Source organism: Psittacula echo, assembly GCF_963264785.1.
Source record: "Psittacula echo genome assembly, chromosome: 2".
In the NCBI taxonomy this organism is placed as follows: Eukaryota; Metazoa; Chordata; class Aves; order Psittaciformes; family Psittacidae; genus Psittacula; species Psittacula echo.
Window position 1 is genome coordinate 70,428,547 of NC_137737.1, and position 19,875 is coordinate 70,448,421.

The 19,875-nt window shown below is 43.7% G+C and overlaps 1 protein-coding gene across 11 annotated transcripts in view; it reads right to left on the bottom strand.

Moving 5' to 3' along the window:
- The window catches only part of RREB1 (ras responsive element binding protein 1), a 124,195-nt gene that overhangs the window by 57,814 nt on the left and 46,506 nt on the right, over window positions 1–19,875 (bottom strand). For all 11 annotated transcript variants that reach the window (XM_080639579.1, XM_080639575.1, XM_080639581.1 and 8 more), the window contains 4 exons: window positions 10,786–10,905; window positions 9,246–9,454; window positions 4,532–4,621; window positions 3,127–3,290 (listed from right to left, as the gene is read on the bottom strand). In XM_080639579.1, the coding sequence (XP_080495705.1) occupies window positions 3,127–3,290; window positions 4,532–4,621; window positions 9,246–9,454; window positions 10,786–10,905 (583 nt within the window). The remainder of the gene's footprint in view (window positions 1–3,126; window positions 3,291–4,531; window positions 4,622–9,245; window positions 9,455–10,785; window positions 10,906–19,875) is intronic.

Consider the following 19,875-nt stretch of genomic DNA (forward strand, 5'->3'; position numbering starts at 1 on the left):
AAAGCAAAAGTGGAGAAAAAATACTTTCAGTTGAGATGATGGGCACTTGAGAGTGTAGCAACATTGGTATTTTCTAACCCAAAAAAACCAACCAAGACTTGTCTCCTTCCCTCCTCCGCTCAGCTGAATGTCTAATGACCTGGCTCCTATGAGGTGGAAAAACGGGTCAGAAATTTCATCCTGTAATGGAAGCAAGAAGCACTCATGTGGCACAGTATTTCTCTGGACAAAACCATTTCATTGGAGTTTTTCCCCTGAACGATCTTTTAAAAGTCCAGATTAAAAAAACAGTATAGACAGTTAAATAGGAGCTAAAACAACGCAGAGGGGTACAAAAAGAAGAGAGGATGTGCCTAGCACGTGCCTATGAACCTTTCCCCCTATTCAGGCACTGGCAGACTAATTTCTCCCTCACTCGTCTCCTATGCACTCAGCATATGTGGTGCAAATGCAGCAATACTTGGGAAGCTCCTGCAGGATCTTCACAAGGTATGTTGATTCTTCACCAGCACATTTACAACTTTCTGCTAACCCTACAACTTCTCTCTCTGACCCCACACTATGTGCAATGCTTCAGGGACACCACCATGCTGGCTACCAGGGGCATGTTAGAAATCTTGTTCTTTGCTGTTTTGGGCATATATCTGTCACTACTTAGATACCATAGAACAAAAATAGTGAACAATAAAGGAACTGTGCCCAAAAGCAGAGAAAGATGGACTTGTATTATCATCCAGCTGTCATGGAAGAACAGACATGGCACCACCAGAATCAAGGCCTGCGGGAGTTGCACACAAGGCAGGACCTCGCAAGCAGCTCCTTGCTCCAGGATCTTGAGGCAGAAGCAGTTTTGAATGGGATGCGAAAGGCACTCAGCCACAGCACTGGCAGGCCATTGGACCTAATGCTATTGCTAAGTTTGAGATGCCTGTGAAAGAACTTGATTCACACCATCTAGAAATACCTGTTTCAGAAGGAGGTATCCAGTGGGCAAAATGAGAACATCTTCCTTATGAGTGTGTCATAGCACCAGATAACAAATTTCATTTCACTTTGCATTTATCCTCATCTGCCTACTTGCACATTCATGTTTTCCTCTTCAGCAACAAGATTCATTATTATATTCTACTATAGCAACAAGAAAAGGTTATTTACTACAAAAAAATGGTGGCACAGTCCTGCCAACCCTAACCCTCCTTTAGCGAAACTAGCCTGTTTCAGTTTGCTCAGGATCTTGCCTATCTGGGGTCATTTGCTGTAGTGCCACCAAGGTCAGTAACAGGTTTCTGCAGTGTCCCACCAAGCTACTGTGGTGAGGGCCTACACTAGACAAGTTTTAAAGAGCAGACAGGAACTTAATAGATGGAAAGAAAAGGACGATTTTCCTTGCATGAACTTAGGCTCTTCTTAGTGCAGACAGGAAACACAGCACTCCATCCTGGTAACTTCAAGCAACATCTCGTTAGGAGAAAATATTAAAACCAAATGATCTTCTCATCAGAAGGCTCTGATAGGTATTTACTTCTTTTGGGTAAGTCACTGAGCCTGGCCATTCTAGCAAATTTGCTACTAAAGTACAGTAAGAGTTGCTGTAAGGGGAAACCTGTGTAAGTGAAGGTGACTACATCAACATCTGATAAGCCTGGAGGCAAGTCTCAGGGGAAGACACCCTTTCCTGCTTCTGGGAGAGGAAAAAAATCATGCAAGCAGTCCTTCAGCAAGCAGCCTAGGCTGAGGACCTGGACACAAGTGTCTGACTACCCCAGAGTCCCAGCACTGGGATTCATCCTTGGGTGCCAACAGTGGCATCAGCTGCAACTCAGCAGCTACCCTGCCGTGCTCATGGCAGACAGAGTAATGATCCAGTCTGGCAAACATGTGGCTTGCAACACCTCTGGTCAGATGAGTCAGACATGTGATTCATTCAATGCCCAAGGCCAGTATCTCCTCCAAACATCTTTGTCTTTCCCTTCTCATTTTACGCCTCTCTCTCTGATTCTCCCTAATTCCAATCAAGTAAAAGTTAAATAAATAAGGAATTCCAAAATTGCATTCCCTCCCATTTCTCCTCTGTTTTCATGTAACTGTTTAAGCTGGACAATATGGTACAGAAAATGTAAATCTGCGAGCAGCTATTGCTTCTTTTGCATGGCATTACATTATCTTTCCCATTGTCATTGAAATCACCCTTTTCACTCCATCTATAACACACTGCTTGAAAAATGACTAGTAATAATCAAGGAAACAAGACTTTTTTCCCTCCCACACAGAAACATCACTCTTGCCTTTTTGTTTATAAGTGATATTCCTTTCCCCCACCTGTCTTGCAGTTTCTTTCTAGTTTGTAAGCTCTTTGATATGGGGACTAAAGCTATGTGGGAATTCTCAAAGTCTTAATCAGCTCCAAGGTGTTCCACCCATGTAAATACATGAATACTGAATCAGGGGATGAGACAGAGGAAGGAACATCCATGTAATTTAACATTTTGTTTCCCCAGTTGACAACTGTACATATTGCTACATCCCTATGAAGGGAACTACATGAAATATATTTGACAACTTTGGTTACAGAGAATTTCACAGATCTATAGTACAGTAAGTTGTCTACAGTAGAAGCAAGTACTGATGCATGCATTTAGAAACAAGAACAATTACTCCGAAAAGGCATCTTCTTCATGACAGCTGTTGGATACGTAACTATATAACATGCACCACCACCACAAATGTTCCACTACAACCACTTTCACCCATGACTGTGAAGCTGCAAAATGAGAAGCTTCTATATGGCTTGGCTATATATTTTTGTCCTCCGAGAAAAATCCATCCCACTTGTCAAAATAATAGTACTACTACTAATAAAAATAAAAAAGCATTACTCCTGTAGCAACCCTTGGTAATATGTGAAGAGAGCTAGAAGACCTTTCTCAATTCTGACTTCCTCCCACAACTTAAGCATCCTAGTAGTTGTAGTGTGTGTGTGTGTCACGCCACACTTGCAGATCACAGACAGTCTACATTTTTTGCCCAAGTAAATGTCTTTGGTTAGCCTGCAAGTCCTTCCAAGGAAACAAAAGAGCCCCTGTCCTTTGATTCATTCAAAACTCCTGGGTCACGATCAGCACTCACCTGTGCATGTTTCCATTGGTGGTGAAGGACTGTCCACATACTGAACATTTATAAGGCCTTTCACCTGAGTGCACCAGCATGTGGCGATCAAGGGAGCTCGCTGAGCTCAGAGACTTTCCACAGATGCTGCAGGAATGGTCTGTCCCTCCAGTGTCAGTGTTATGCTAGAGAAAGCAACGATTTTTTTTCATTGAATGACCCTTCTGAAGTGCCAGTCAAATATTAGTGACAACATTTAAAAAGCAGCTTTACAAAGCCACTAGGCACAACACCTTATATTAAGGTGTGCTCTGTATATACCACTCCTTCCCAGCCCTGCCCCCCAACTCCACCCCTACCCTTCATTTTTAACTACTTAATGCACCAGCATGAGCAGCTGTTTCATATAGCCTGCAGTGCCTGCCACATGCAGCATTTCTGCTGGGTGTGCAGCAGAAGAGGCTAGAAAGGGACTCAGAAACAACCCATCAGACTAAAGGTAACTTGGGATACTTTGAGCTGTGCAGTGGCTTGGGGTTGGGTGAGTAGTTAAGGGGGAAAAAGGAAAGAGAAAGTAATTATGGCCATTAGTTGCTGTGCTATATGCATCACTTTTTCTTTCTTGCATTCAGAGACTTGAAGATTTCTCCACATACAAAAAAAAAAAAAAAACCAAACACCAAAAAACCAACCAAACAAAAAACCCCCAAACAGCCAGGAGAGTAAAAAATAAAATAAAATAATGGTTACAATACAGGAGGGAGAACTGAGGTAGTAAGGATCTTGTGGACTCACAGTGGTGAACCACAGCCTCAGCATCCAAAGCAGAACCTTCTGACACAGAAAAGGCCAAACCTCCTTATTAGGCATGCATATATTTCAAGAGGAGTAAGAAAAGGCTTGTAGCTGACAAAAATGTGCATCACCTATTTAAAAAGTGTATTTTTAATTCTGCCTCCCAAGATTGTGAGGCAGAATTAAATGCTAGACCCTCTGAAGGACTGAGAGCCTCTCCTACACTGAGAGGACTTAAAAATTGTTCCTTCCTGCTTCTTAATTTGCATGATCAGTAGAGAGATCTGTACTCAAACAGGATAACAAAACAGGACTTGTGCCTCATGATGGAAGTGGTTTTCCGGATCCCTGGGATACCTTACGCTATGCAGAACAGGACATACATCCTTGTTTGAGCTAAGATGGGGGTTAGTGTTGGGGAGGGAAGTGGAGTACCCACCTTGGGGTTCAGTTTGGGGGGGAAGGTTTAATAGAAAATAGAAGGGGAAGGCTAAAAGAAAAGCAAAACAAACTTATACTGGAAACATTTCTGGTTTGCACATGAAATTGGTTTCTACCACTGCAAAATGCATCCTGGCACACCAGACGCTCTTAATAACAGTCAGAAATCAAGAGCTAGTATTCTGCATACCTGACGAATGTGCATAGTTAGCTGGTGCTGTGTAGTGCAAATCTTTTCACACAGAGGACAGGTATAGGAAGACTTCTCTTCTTTTGTTTCCTGTAAACAAAACAAAACAAAACAAATCAGGAGGAATACTGACATAAAAGAACTTAAAAGCTGTTACTGCTGGGGATGGAAAAATCATCCATTGTAAGTATAAAAGGCTACTGCTGCTGCTAACAAAATAACTTGCACAGGTATGTTTATCATCCTGCTACACCCCTCATGGAAGCTTCAGAAACTTCTGAATTTATAAATAGGGGCCATTTCAACTACTGCAGAAGTTCAGCAGCTGCTTTAACAGCACACGGATACTCAGCAGTAGCAGTTTAGGACAGGAAGTGAAGGCAATTATCGCAACCAGCTCAAACTGCCAGGAGAAATTTAGGTGAGCAGAAAGTAATCCCTAGAATACTGCCAGAATATGTGAGCAAATGCCACTAATCTTCGCAAAAGATCTTTAATGGGCATAAATCTCAGGGACTTCAGGTTTTCCACCCCATCTCAACAGCATGACACTAGCTCAGTGCCCTTCTCTAGGGGCTGTGTGTTCTGCTCCGTGGCTGACTCAGAAGGAAGAGCGGCGTTTACTGAATCACCAGCACCATTTCCCTTAGCATCCTGTGTTTCTCCTGGAAGCATCCCATCCAGGCACACCAGCCAGGCCCAACCCTTCACAAGCTTGCAGGATCTGATGAGATCATAGCGAGAAAGAGGTGACAATACAGGAGCGTACGTGACTCAAAACGAACACATTATGAACTCGGTTATTCTCCACCCAGGTGAGAAGCAGGAGTAACCATCCTTAAACCATGAGTACAAACTATGAAGCCAACCTGAGAGCTCAGCCTGATTTAAGTATGCCCTTGAGACACCGAGCAAAGCCACCACTCTTTCAGCCAAAGATGAAATGGCACTCTCGCAGGAACCAAAGGCATTTGCTTGAATTGTCCGCAACGATGGCTACTGCGTGACATAAAGGGAGGGTATTTTCACCACCTCACTAAGAAGCACAGAACAGCTTCTGCACCGAAGCCATTATATTAAAAGCTGCTGAAAATTAAATGTCAGCTTTCTGTAGAATGATGCAAATCTTCACCAGCTAGATAGAAGCTCTTAATTGCCTCTTAACTACACTTCTGGTGACGAGAGAGTACAAAAACCATCTCTGCGTGACTGATGGGAAAATATAACAATTATGCCAAAAAGACATGTTCTACTGGACCTCTTTGCTGACTATTTCAAGTATCATTAGTAAACCCATGAACACAAGTGAAAAATGAAGCTTTAGCTCTTTAGTAGTAGCTCTTTATTTAGGAGGGAGTTGATGGGTATGCGTGTATCTATGCATTTCCTCTCTCCACACAACTTTTTTCCCCTCTGCCATCCCAAAAGTTATCAACTCAGAAGCAACCATTTCCAGACTGTCAGACACAAGCGTTTGTGGTGAACACTGAGAATGACTAACCCAAGTCTCCGTGACAAATTACCTGGCATGTTTGGAGGAAAGATGCTGACACAGTGTTCTAGAAAGCATTTTTAAGTCTCAAAAAAGCAGTATCATCTCCTATATGACTTGAGGAACCATTCTATAGAGACCCCTGTTAAAACCCAACACTGTGTTTTCAAAAGCAGCACCAGGATAATTTTCTATTAACTTCAGTGACCTGTGGACATGGATGAAGAGCTATTTTTCCATTTTGCATGAAGCAAACAAAACTTGTGGCTTCACTTCTAAAAGTACTGGGACTGAAACAATCAGGTTCTCCCACTCCTCCCTACCATTTCTTACGTACATCTTTTTCTAACTGTATTTCAGGGCTCTCCATCCTAAAGGTAATCACTGTAGCTCACACACACAGGCCAAGGCCTAATGTACTATTTACTTGCAAAACATTAGAAAGCAAGCAAGAAAGGCTGCCATTATGAAGTTTGAACATCCCAAGAAATCTCCAGTTCATTATCTTAGTGCCCCCCATCCTGTTTATATGCAAACATATAATTTGCACACACTCATTCCATCTTACTTATACAATTTTAATTTTACTATATGCCACCTTTCTGTGGAGTAATGTGTAGCTCCAATTACACTGCAACCCTGTTAAAGTTGGCTCAGGACAGAGAACAAACACACTGTGCCATGAGGAAAATCCCTGCAGCTGTGCTGACAGTTTAGATGGTGTTTAATCCCCAGGGTATTTCTATGAAATTATCAACCTATTACTTTTATTATTTGCACACACACCCCCCTTACCCAAGTGCTGCAGTTCTACATAGAATGCACTTGTTTCAAAGCCTGCTTTCTAGACTGCCTGCTCTTCAAATCAGCAAATTAACAGAAGATAGAGTAATTACTGGTTCACCTTGAAGCAAAGATCAGAAACACACTATAGCTCAGCCAGAGCTGATTAGTATTGAACCTGGGGTTTATTATTAACTAAAATCCAAACTTTCTCCAATGGTCACACAGGGTACATGCCGCATACCATAACACAGCTCAAGCAAATCCAGGGTAGCTACAACACGATTGCTGTTGACTGACCCAATCCAGACCAAATAATATTAGCATCCCTACTGTAAAAGCACCCCCACTCACAAATTTAAAACATTTAAAACTTGGCTACCCCACTGGAGCCAGGTTTGTGAAAACACACTTCCTGAACTGGAAGATAGAATTAGCAGCTAATTTGTTAGCTACTCTCCCTTCAGTAAGTCAAGCTGGCACGATTGCTCTGCATTCAACTCATGGTAAATGCTTTTGCAGTTGTGCATTAGGTCTGTTTGTTTTAATCCAGCACAAAGAAACCCCTTCACCACGCTTTTTATTTTCTTTTGAGAGCAAAGCAAATGAGAAATTAAAGTGGATGCAGGCTGATGTGAGAACATGTTTATTAGACCATAGGTAGACTACAGCCAAGATAAAGTCAGCATTATAAAGAGAACCATAGACTTTGGGACAAAGGCTCAGGACAAAATGTTTCACTGCCAACTCATGGGAAACAGCGGTCAGGCCCAGAAAACTAGCTGTTATTATCCTTAAAATTATAATAAGGGGCACATTCTGACCAGAATCTGAGATCTGTGCTCTGCTACACAATGAAACAATCCAGTGCTTTCATTCTGCTATGCTGGAAGTGGAAATTTGCTGTATTAGAACTCTCTAACCAGACTGATACTCACTTAATATTTCACATCTCACTCTTATTTTCTCAGCAGTGTAGCTATTTGCCCCTCTGGCGATAACGACCTTTCAGCCTAAAAACAAATAGGCTATTTACTATGTTTTCAATGTATTTGTTTATTTTTACGCTGTTAAGAATCCCTCTTAATCCTGTCACATTTACTCTCAAGCTTCCTTTGATTCAATGCCCGTCGAAATATCAGGTGGAATAAAGGTCACTAACACTAATAAACTTCCCTGAAGCCAAACCACATGGTGTACTGGCGGACGGCTGTGTAATAGCACTGCTACTGAGACTAGTCTGAACTTCAGTGCCTCACTTCACATGATGAAATCAAGGAACTAGGGCAGCCCCTGAGTGGGAACACTGCAAATAGACCTTTAAAGCCAGGTGTTAGACAATACAATCCCACACAGTTGCTTGTATACTTCCCAAGCTCTTCATTTAAGAATGGTCGTTTATAGTTAATGGCTTTTAACTCCTTCCAAGAAAAAAAAAATCCAAGACAAGTCATAAGTCTGTCAACTGGGCAGCTACTCGACAAGCTATTAATAAACTACTATAGGAACATCACATGAGTCATGCCTCTCAACCTTTCTGGTCCCTGTTACATCTTGATTCATTTATAAATTTTCCACGCTTCACTGCAAGCTCTAAAGTCAAACGGACACATGAATTTGGGGAATTTCTTGATAGGCTGCAGCACCTTCATTGGTAGGGGCTTGGCTCAGCAGGAGAAAAGCATGGATAGAAATAATCACAGCTTTAACTGATACGACTCTCTCTTTTCATTTGTTTAGATTAATACTGCTATCAACTAGTGCCATCAACTGGTAAATAGAAAAAAACTGATAAAAGCTACATATATTTGCTCTGCAAGATTTGTACAAAGCATTCTGCATTAGCTCTTCATAGTCTTATTATCAATGAAGCGAAGGGCACCTTACACTACGCACCTGTGAAATGAGTGTCCTGACGGATGTTTCGTTTTAGTACCACCTTTAATCTTCCACCATTTGAATTTTCCTCAGGGACAGCCACACAACTCATGAGGGGTCCCAAATGATGGCCTCATCAAGCCTCCTGCCCCACTGCTCTGCTTCTCTCCAACTATTTCTTTTTCCCTAGTTTCATGAATTAACAGGTCCCCCAACGGATGAAGTGAATGCAAGAGCCTGAAGAAAGGATGCATCAGGGAAGACGCAGCAATTCTTTGGTGGCTTTGCCACTGCATGATACGAGAGCTCATGCTCAAATGTTTTACGCGTGAATGGAAGCAAGCAGACCCCTTCGATTCCCAGTTTTCTAAAGTTATGTTCTGGAAAGCCACCAGAAAATATACACAGAAGAGCAATGGTGGAGGCAAGAAATACCCACTGAGGGAGAAGAAGGCAAAACAGTCGAAGAACATCATTATGTCTTCTCACTTCCCATGCAGCTGTTTGTCTCCCTTTTGCCATCCCTCTGGGTTTACAAACCCTGCATTTGGGTTTACATACCTGGTTTCTCCTGCCAATCCGATTTGGTGCAGGAGACTTCAAGGGAGATTTGACACTTTGAGAGCTCCCGCCATTTTCAGCAATCTTCCCCACATTCATCACTGCTGACATCATGGCGTCAATGGAGGACAAGTCTGCTCCGTCCAAACTGTTTGGTGGGCTTGGTGATACCTGGTAGCTGCTTAAGCTTTCCAGCTGTTTCTCTGGAACTAAAAACACACATAGGAGTTTCTATGCCATCTAAAACAAAATCAGCCCAAACCCCCGCATTATTTTCAGCTGCCTGTAACTTGCAACACAGTCTACTGGATCATCACGGAGTACAGGCGACAGCCCATAATAACTGCAATTCTTGTAACAAGAGAAGTTTCTTGTATTGGAACGCATAGGACAAGGTGTACATTACGTTCTCACAGGATATGCATGTTATGTTCATTTTCAACTTTTATTCAGTATGTGGCTTATAGAGTGATACACACTTGCTGTAAAATGGTATTATTTGTGGTACCTTGTGATCACCATGAACTAGTAGGGCAGTACAGATGAATGCACGCTCTGGCAAGCACAACTGTTCAAGCAAGCACTTATTTGAACAGAACTGCACAATTAAGGCATTAGCAACACAGTGTAGGATACTGGATCCTCCTTATAGTATAGCTTAATCCAACTCTGTATACGGAGTAAGCTAACTTAGAAAAAATCCAACCAAAATAAACCACCAAATTCCCCCAAATGCCTCTTTACTACCACAGCTGGCATTTACTTAGATTTCTTTTCTTTTTGGTCTACGAAGCCATGCTAGTCCATGGAGCATACGTATTACATCCACAACTAATGCCACAGCTAAAGCTGTTCAGATTCAGACTTCTTCATCACACTCTGTATGTAGCAAGGATTCTAACAAATTCAAAATACAACTAAAACCTCATCTCCGGTTTCTCAACATACAGACATGTCAAACACACAGGTAAGGCCTTCCACTTTCCTCTTTATGAGTTTGAAAAGGGAAATGCTTTCAAACTGAACATTCCGTTTCCCAAAAAGAAGTCTCCCAAACAAACAGGAACACCCTGTAAGTCTATTGCTCTGTCAACTCTGATGGAGAGCAAAAAACCTTAATGTGTGATGTGAGAAAGTCACTGAAACACAAGAGGGTGTGAGGATGAACAAGGAGGAACATGTTAGTGAACATTTGATCTCTGCATAATACTGTCTTTGGAAGATAAGCTTGAGTATTACAAACAGGTGTTTTTTGAGGCTAAGTAATGTGGTGCCAAGTTACCAGGAGCCAAGAAAATCTTAGTCTGGAAGTAATGGTAGTTGAGTATTCATGTGCCCATGCTTCTGCTAACCTATTTTATACTTTTCAGACAGATAAAGGTTAGGGATGGCTAAAGAAATGTATGCACCAGTGCTTCTGCTTAATGTATCTTATACACGTCACTCAAATTAGGGGTATGGATGGGTAAGAAATGTTTCTACAAGCTTTAATCAATGCCCTAATTTTACACAGTCAAACAGAGCTAGTCAAACCAGTTACCTTCATTTTTGTCCCCTGATTGACTGGGGCTCTCTCCTTGGTTGCTGGTCTCCTCACTTAGTGTAGTATGTATAGTAGCGTCTGGCTCTTCAGCCTCTTCTTCAGCAGCACCCTCTAGCACTACGTGAGGAAGAAGAGAAAAGAAAAAGGGAGTTAAGTTTTTCTGGAAGCCATTTTAGCAAAAATAAGACTACAGGCTTCAGTTTGAGGGCTCCCCTGACTGCTACATTAAGTCTGATGAAGCATATAAACAGTACCAGCGCAGCCTACTCCCGCAAGTGGCCAGGCACTGGGCTGGGAGATGCTGCTGCCTCTGCCAGTGATGAAACCTGGGCAGACAAAGAAAGGAAACCCTTACTGGCTTGGTCCCCAGTATTCAGCCAGTAAAATCACTGACGGTCATGACATTTGGTTAAGAAGTTGGAAGAATATGCAGCTAGAGAATTTAAGTAGTTCAGTTTCACACACACACACACGCACGCACACACACGCTCCTCCCCCCTTCTCGGAGGATGAACATTTACTCCAATACATGAATTCATGGTGTCCTTTTTCTTCCTTCTAGCACTGGTGAAACGACTACCGAGGTTTCTGGGGCCATTTGGCACATTGCTTGCACCCACTGCCCAAGGCTTCCAGATGAACTGAAGACATAAGCAACCACCATATGTGCCAACAGAATTTCTCCACACCCCTTTCTGAAACCACAGACTTATCATGCTATCGCTGGGGTTTCAGGAAGGATGCCTGTTCTGGCTGCTGAGTGACAGGGCAGTTAAACATCATTTTTAGAGGTGACGGGGAATGATCAACCATGAGGAAGAAAGGAGTTCTCTGCCCAGGGCACCCACAGTAATAGCCTCTGGAAAAAGTTACTTGTAATATGGAAAACTACTGATACATTTTAATGGAGAAATATACCTGTATAACCTTAGAAGTAAAATAGTTATGGAAATGAAGACACTGGGGACATTTCATCACCTCAGATTTATAAATTCAGCAAACTTAATACAGGTTTTCCTTTTTTCTGAAAGCAGAGGCCATCAGCCTCAAACTGTGGTTAACTCAACAGGGTTTCTTCCTTTAAAAAACCCCATATTCTCAAGGATGACATGCAAATCAGTCACATAACACATCTTCAAATGCTGTTTGAACAGCATTTGCAAACAATAAATGACTACATCATCCCAACTACTGACATTTTAAAGCACACAAGAAACGGCAGACAAAGAGAAAGGGCCCAGCTTGTGTCAAGCAGCTCCTTATTTCACACAATGCCAGACAAAGCAGCAGATTCAAGCTTCCTACATTTAACTGCTGACCCTCCTAGAAGCAGCACACAGATGATTTGACATAGAGAGCTAGGACAGTCAAGAGACAAAACCTAGGATCCAACTAAGCCCAGTGTCTAAGGCTAACAACACCAACTTGCTAACACTGCTTTCATCCTGCATCTTCAAAAACAGGCAGAAAGACTACTTTTATGCTACCCTGAACAACTCAAAGTAACTCTTCCCTTGTATTTTTTCTACTTTTCTTCTGAAAGAACACTAGTGGTCCCTGTGACACAGGGACTTTCTGATCCAAGGCAAGGCCAAGCACCCATCCTTTACTATTTTCTTCAGTAATCATGGGGCATGTTTATTTTATTTTTTTGTCCTTGAAGAGAAAGGTCCATCTCACTGAAGAGCAACACAGTCATTTCTTCTCTTTCTCCCCCTCCACCCCGTATCTTCTTTTAGCCATTTATGTGGTAGCTGACTTAATTTTGAACAGAATAAACAGAGTCACTTTCAAGAGTGGCCAAATCTTCTAAGTTGCTTGCTGTATCTTCTTAGTACCACCAAATATAAAGGACCAGTTTAAATTATTTGGAGGGATTTCCGCTAAAACAATGCAACTAAGTGCTTAAAAAAACCCCAACCAAACAAAATAACTCTTCTTTCCAAAGCAGACCTATTCATTCCTCTTTCAGTCAATACCTAGGACACTAACGTCACCACTGATTCATCCAGGAAGAAAATCTATTGTGCAACTGTGAAGACTCCTGTGTTGGCCGAGGTAGCTGAGGAGCTTCCCAGAGAACTAGAGTCAGAATTCCTAGTGCTGCATTTAGCAACAGTGAAAATGGGAACTGTTATCACAGAGAAGAGGAATGAATACATGAACACATTAACAAACCTACCTCCTGGTTTAAGAACATCTGCCAGCTTGTTCTCCATTCTTCCAGGAAGAAAACTATGTATTGTGCTATTACAGCCTTTCATATTTCCTACGAACTTAACAGTGATTTTACAATCTTCCTGATAATGCAAACCAAGATGTATAGTCACAGATCTTGTTTTTAAAACCATTTTTTGTACATCAAAAATCTCCTATTTTGGAAGCAGTCAAAAGCCTTAATAGGTATTATTACTGTTGCATGCTTTTCTTTTAATCTCTTGCATGAAGCAGAAATGCACCACTGAAACAAAGACAACTACATGAGCAGCACACACTGATTTCAGAAGCATAACTTTCTATTTGCAATAGGATATAGAAACAATAAGAATACTGGGCCAAATCACTCCTTCCTGTGGGAAAACCCATGGCAGAGTGCCTTTAGGCAGGAACATACTGAGAGATTTCTCTTGCGGGCTTTTTTTTTTTTTATTATTTTCCTTTAAATAAATGCATCACTAAGGATGGGGAAGTGGGTTTTTTCCCACAGCACCTAAGAAACTCAGGGAATCAGACAGGCAGCAACCAACACGGATGCCCTCTGCCATGGGGCCTTCAGGACTGCAAGCCTTCTCAGCTCACACCAGATGTCCCTGCTTGGAGATCATGCTGATGGAGCCTTCTTCCTCCTTCCCTCCAAAAGAAAACAAAGACCTCCAGGAAAGAGGACAAAGAAGAAATAAGCTGGTAAACAGTGCAGCCTCAGGTTGCATTCAACACTGGACCAAAGCCTCTAGGAAACAGGGAAGTAGTCACAAGCATTCAAGTCATCTTCCACTTTGAAGAAACCCTCCAGTGACACAGTTATCCTCTGTGAAAAGGAGGAAAAGCAGAGAGCAAGTGACAGAGCAAGAGCACTAATATATGGAGTGGGGGGGACATAAACAACAGGACCAAACAAAACAATGCAGCAGTCCTATTTTCACAGACAACACCAAGAGATCTGGTTCTTCTGCAGGAAGGTGTCTCCTCTACCTGATGATGTTGCTGAAACTATGAAACCGGGGCAACCTTGATCCTAGAGAGAAACCCGAGGGGCTTTAGCTCTTGTTTCTGACAGAGGCCCACTCCTGATGCCCCACATAACCAGCTAATGGGAGAATTACTGAGAAAGCAGAGAGCTAAAACAAGAAAAAAAAGCCTTGTTGCTTCCCATTCAGTCTGTACAGGAAGACACTTGCTAGACCTATTTCCTCCTTTGGGATAAAGTGTGACTCCACTGAACGTTAAAGCTGAGCCCATCAACAGTTACTTCCCTCCTTAACTCAAGTGTATTTATTTGTATTTAATTTTCTTGTTTTAAGACTACTCTCAACAGTTATAGGTGCTTCTCTTTCTAATGGGGAGCATCAGGGATGAAGCAAAAAGGAAGAACACTGGCCACAGGGGAAGGAAGAAGAAAGAAGAAATGATGAGTCTTCAGAGTCACAGTCACTTGACTTGCTGCCGAGAGGCGGCTACACAAGCACAGAGCAGCATGTCCTGGCCCCTGGGAGCTGGTATAAGTCTCTGCTCCAGATTGCTCCACTGTCTTTGCACATGAGCTCTCCCTTTGGAATAGATAGGAAGAAACACACAATACAAGCAAGGAGGGGAAAAACCTGATGTGTAGCACAAAGCTGCTCATTGTTCTGCCTTCCGAAAAAAATCCACATTAACGTTAAAGTAGAAGCCATGCACTAATTGGGCCAGGGAAAGATTAACACTCTCAGCCAAATACTTCTATTGGTTTCATTAAACATGCCGTAGTACATATTACAGAACACGGAGGAGGGAGGAGGAACAGGGGAAACAAATGACAGTTTTAGGAATGTGCACCCCCACACACATGCATTTCAAACCACTTTTTCCCGTGAGGACCAAACAGGAATCCTGAGCTGCCTTCATCATTTCCATCTTAGCAACGCTATTAGCTTATTCAAGGCTTTCCCACTGTTCGGTTTTGTTTTTTTTTTTAAGTGGTAGGAAAAAAACCCAAGGATCATTTAAATGGAGGCCAGACCTTCTAGTATACAAATTTAGATGAGAACAGAACTTCAAAGAGGGTATCGCATTTGAATAAACAAACTTTACCGTTTCCCCTTGAGACTGTAATACCTAAGGATTGCTACACCGCACTCCAAACCATTTCTGATGCACTGGTTTCCTACTAAGCTTCTACACAGAGATTTTACTCTCAGAGCACACGGTGCCAAGCACAAATGGTCACTACCACCCCAAGAGATGCACATGATCACTCGCACTCCATTTTGAACGTGATTTTGCATCAAAGCTGTCAGGAAGGAAAGCGAGTGAGAAGGCAACATGTGGGAAGAAAAAAGGGTTAACACTAATCAAAGCACTGCCTCAAGGCAAAGAAAAATGTTTTCCCGACTGACCTTTTTAATACCAACTCTGCCCTTGCTACTGAAGTGCTGGTGCTGACTCGGCACCCCAGTGGTAGAGAATTATACTGGCAGCGTCACCTCACTGTCACTACTGCTGGAGCATCAGCACAGAGCAGCCTATGGGGAAAGGAGGGCAAGCATAAAACAAAAGACAGTTGCTCAGGAGTATCTGGTGGTAGTTCGGTAAAAGCCAAGAATGTTACCGCTAAGGTTTTGAACTTGTACCTGTAACTAATGTTTTCCTCTAGGGAAAACCAAAACCAATCAAAAGAAAGGTAACAACCAAAAGGAGCAGCACCCCTTGAAAGGTGCTCTCCAAGCATCAAAAACCAGACTGCTCCTCTTGCTATGAACTCTCTGAGCTACCACTGTTAGAACTGCTTTATCCGTGCTAGAGCACGTGTAATACTCTGCTTTCTAAAATAACCCTATGTGTCCACAACATCCACATGCCTTTTCATACCTAGCATGTACACAGACAAGCACACCCAGACACAGAATAAACAAGTGAAGCCCATGCTCATGGCCATCCCTTAAAACTGAGCTAGTGATCACCTTCTGTTTTGGGAGTGGTGCAGGGGAAGAAACGCCAAACAAGAACAAGATGATCCCTATATTTCTAGATTATTTTGTATGCCGTTGTTATAACATCTAACAGGCTACATTTTAAATATTCAAAACATATTTACTCCTCCTGTTCTACTTCCTTGACTGCATGATGGGATAAGTGTGTGCATTTGGGTTTTATGTAGGTTTTATGTAGGTTTTGAAAATCACATCCTCATGACTTATGGACCACTAATGATCCTCAGGATCTTGGCTCAGATGACCAAAAGCACCTCTCTACAAAGCATACCAGAATATGAACTTCGTTAACGTCTTAAGCAAACAACAACTTTGAATCATCATGATACTCTGGTATTACATTGATGTAATACACTGGAAACAAGGGTAAACAACGTAACAGTGAGATGCCATGCAGGCAGGCGTTTCCTGGATTAAATTCACTTATATGGTCCAACAGTTTTACAGCAATGCACAGAGACACCAGACAACTTTAATATAAGATGCAGTTGTACCTATCTTCTGGGCCCTGCGCGCAGTTTGCTTGCTTGTCAGTTAGCAAACTAACATGTTTGCTCCTTTCACGAGAGGTGTGCTGTGGGAACAGCCCTCATGCAGGAGCCCGTGGTCTTACTATGGTAGAAAGGAGAACTGAGGAACATACTGCTCCAGCACTGAGAGCGAAAGTAAAACCCAATAGCCCCCAGGCTCCCAACAGGAAAGCCTAGGTCTCTGCCATCACACTGGGCAGAGAGCTTGATCTGAGCCTGCACTGAGCTCCTGATCAGCACTGCAAAAACCTGCGGCCACATTTAGGCTCAACAGCTGATGATAAACTTGAGATTTTTCTAACGCCTTAGCCCTCCTGCCCCCTTGACCGAAGAAGTATCTACAAGCTGTTCCTCATCCTCGCTGTTCGCATCAGCTTGTGGGTGAGCATCTGGCCCACCAGGAAGCCTCTGTCACCAAACTGCAGGCAGCTTTGAGAGCTTGTTCAAGCAAAAAGGATTCTGAGATTTGAAGACAGCTTAACAAACCTGGGACCATGAGCACTACCTTAAAACAGGCAAAAGAACTAAAGTCAGAGCAACAGCAGAGTGGCTGTAAGCAGACATCCCTGCACTCCTTCCCATGCAGACAACTGCAAACACCCTTCCATCCCCACCCTTGCCTGCCTGCGCAGCCGCTGCCAGGAGGCCAGTGTGGAGGGGGCCTGCATCTCCCCCCGTCACCGGGCACCCCAGCAATGCAGTGGCAAGAGAGGACAGGATGGGCCTTGGGCCTTACTGGGCACATCCCCTCCCTTGCGCCCTCCCCACTGGCTGAGGAGTGACACAAAAGCAATACTGTCTGTCCTTATAAGCTCTGCTTTGCATGTGTTCAGGGAGCAGGGACAGCTGTGCGGACGGCTCACAGAGTTCCAGGAAGTCGATGTGTTTCTTGGCTTTGAATCCAGTTTATTTGCCTTAGATGAAGTGGCGACCCGAGAAAGTCCCTTCGCGTCCCCCCTGAGCTGGCACTGGCCACAGCTCGTTGAGACATGGCCAGGGGTCTCTCCCCACACCCACTGGCCTTCCCCAGTACAGCCGCCACATGTCTCCCTGGGGCCAGGGCTGGCTCGCTCCCCACCTGGCAAGGGGACAGCCCTGGGACACAGCGTGGGAGAGGGTGGGAGCCTGGAAAAGAGCCAGGACCAGAGGGAGCAGGCCCTGAAGGCTCTTCTCTTGGCAGGCAGGATGGAGGTGACTTGGGAAGGTGGGAATGGGTCAGGCAAGCGGCATCACGCTGCCTGCCAAAACCACAGCATGGCCCTGATGGAGCCAAGGACAAGGGGAGAGAGCAGAGGGACAAGGGGAAGCCAAAGTGAGTGCCATCTCTATCACGCATGTCTCCCTGCGGAACAAGCCGAGGAAGGGGAGGCGTGCCTGTCGAGGGGAGCCCCAGCCCACGAAACAAAACCTCATCTGCTGGTGCTGCTGCCTCAGATCAGAGAGAGGGAATGAGAGATGCAAAATGAGGAAACAATCTAAAACGTAGCTGTGTGGGTTTGGGCTTGCTTGGTGTTTTGGGTTTTGGGGTTTTTTTTTCATTTTTGCTTTGCCCTGCCAAACCCAGTTAACTTAAAACACTGGAGGAGGGGAAGCTATAGCTTGACATCTCATCACCTACATGGCTAAGCAAGCACTGTGCTGGGGGAACCAGATACTTGTCCAAGAGCCTGAGGGGTGAGCTGGATGGATTGCACTTGGGAAAGCCAAATGGAAAACATTTCTGAGTAACAGAGAAGAAAAGCGACCTCCCCTCCAAACAGTCTGAATTACAGCATCCCTTGGCTCCCCTGGAGGAGAGGCTGCAGGGACATGGGGCGGGCAAAGTGGGACACTGGGCTTGGCTGGGTAGCTGTGACGGAGAGCCCCGAGAATATATGGCCAGTCTAAACCACGGGATATCTTGTCCTTTTAAGGTGGGCCAAGAGCAAGCATCTGTGCAGCAGCAGCAGCACAGTCCTAGCCTGCCATCAATAGCTGCTGGTGTCACTGAAAAAACAGGGGCTTCTGTGCCATACCAACTGGCTGTGCAGATGCCCAGGCACCCACCCCAAGAGGATACAATCCATCCGGTTGTTCCTCTGCGCAGCATCATGGAAACAAGAAGGAACAGCAGTGGCCAGAGGAAGAAAAGCCACGAAACCATGCAGGCTGCCCTGCTTGCTGGCAATTGGTGCCTGCAGCTGTCAGGGAGGGAGGGAGGGAAAAAGGGAGGGCCTGTCCCTGTCCTCATCACCTTCCCTGTCCCTCGCCTTGACGGCCAGCAGCTCAGCCAAGAGCAGCTTCAGACCCAGGACCTGAAGTGCAGGTTTAAAGTTAGTCTCTGTTGGGAGAAACAAGAAACGTTTCACCCCCTTCATGCTTGCTCTTCACACGCAGTCAGAGCTCTGTGTGTGCAGCAGGATGAGTTGAGCAGGGATTAGAGAGGCAGGACAAATCATGCCAAGGAAGATACAGAAAATCTCCTGTGCTAGTGCCCTGTTTCTCGTGCGGCACCCTGGCTGCAATCCTTTTCCTCCAGGATGGATTTAGAGAGAGCTTCACAGAGGGCCTGAATGCACATGCAATTTTACAAAACAGGGTAATCCAAACCAAGACTCTCCTTTTGGAGTAGCGATGTCCCACATGGTGTTTCACCACTGTAACTGCATCCACATGCTAGCAAATTTCCTTGCACAGGCAAGCCCAACGGAGAGAGCATGGAGTTGCTTACCACAGAGCCCCCAACACATCCTTTACATCCCAACTGCACTGTGTTTGCAGGATGTGTCAGACCACTCTGTGCTTGAAGCCAGTACCAGGTAGCATGCTGAAGCACTTTACACCTTGCAAGATAATGTAGTAAAATGATGCACAACTTGAGAAGAGTAGAAATTACAGGGATTAAAACTCATTTCCTGGTGCTAGCGCTGTCAACCACCATGATTTTATCACAAGCCCTGTAAAAATCTGATGGTATTACATTACTGCACAAAAATCTCAAACTTTTTTTTTTCTTTTTTAACTAAAACTTCTAGATTTCAGTGTTGTGGAGAAAAGACAGAAACATTCCATGCTCAACAGAATACAAAAAGCAAATGGAAGTGAACAGATTAATTTTAAAGCCTCCAGCTTTTAAGGATAATCATCATCTCAGATGCTCAACCTGTAATTTCTTAACACACCAACAGCAAGACAGTGTCCCATCTTTATTGCAGCACGTTTTGTACCCTGGAACATACAACTTCCAAAACTGAAATGGCTTTTTTTATTTTTTAAAGAGGGAAAAGAATCGCTGCATTTCGGCACATTTCAAGTGTTTTAGTTAAAAGCCAGCACAGCTGCACTTTAATGCTACTTAAAGATGAGAACCTCTGCCACATTACCAAACT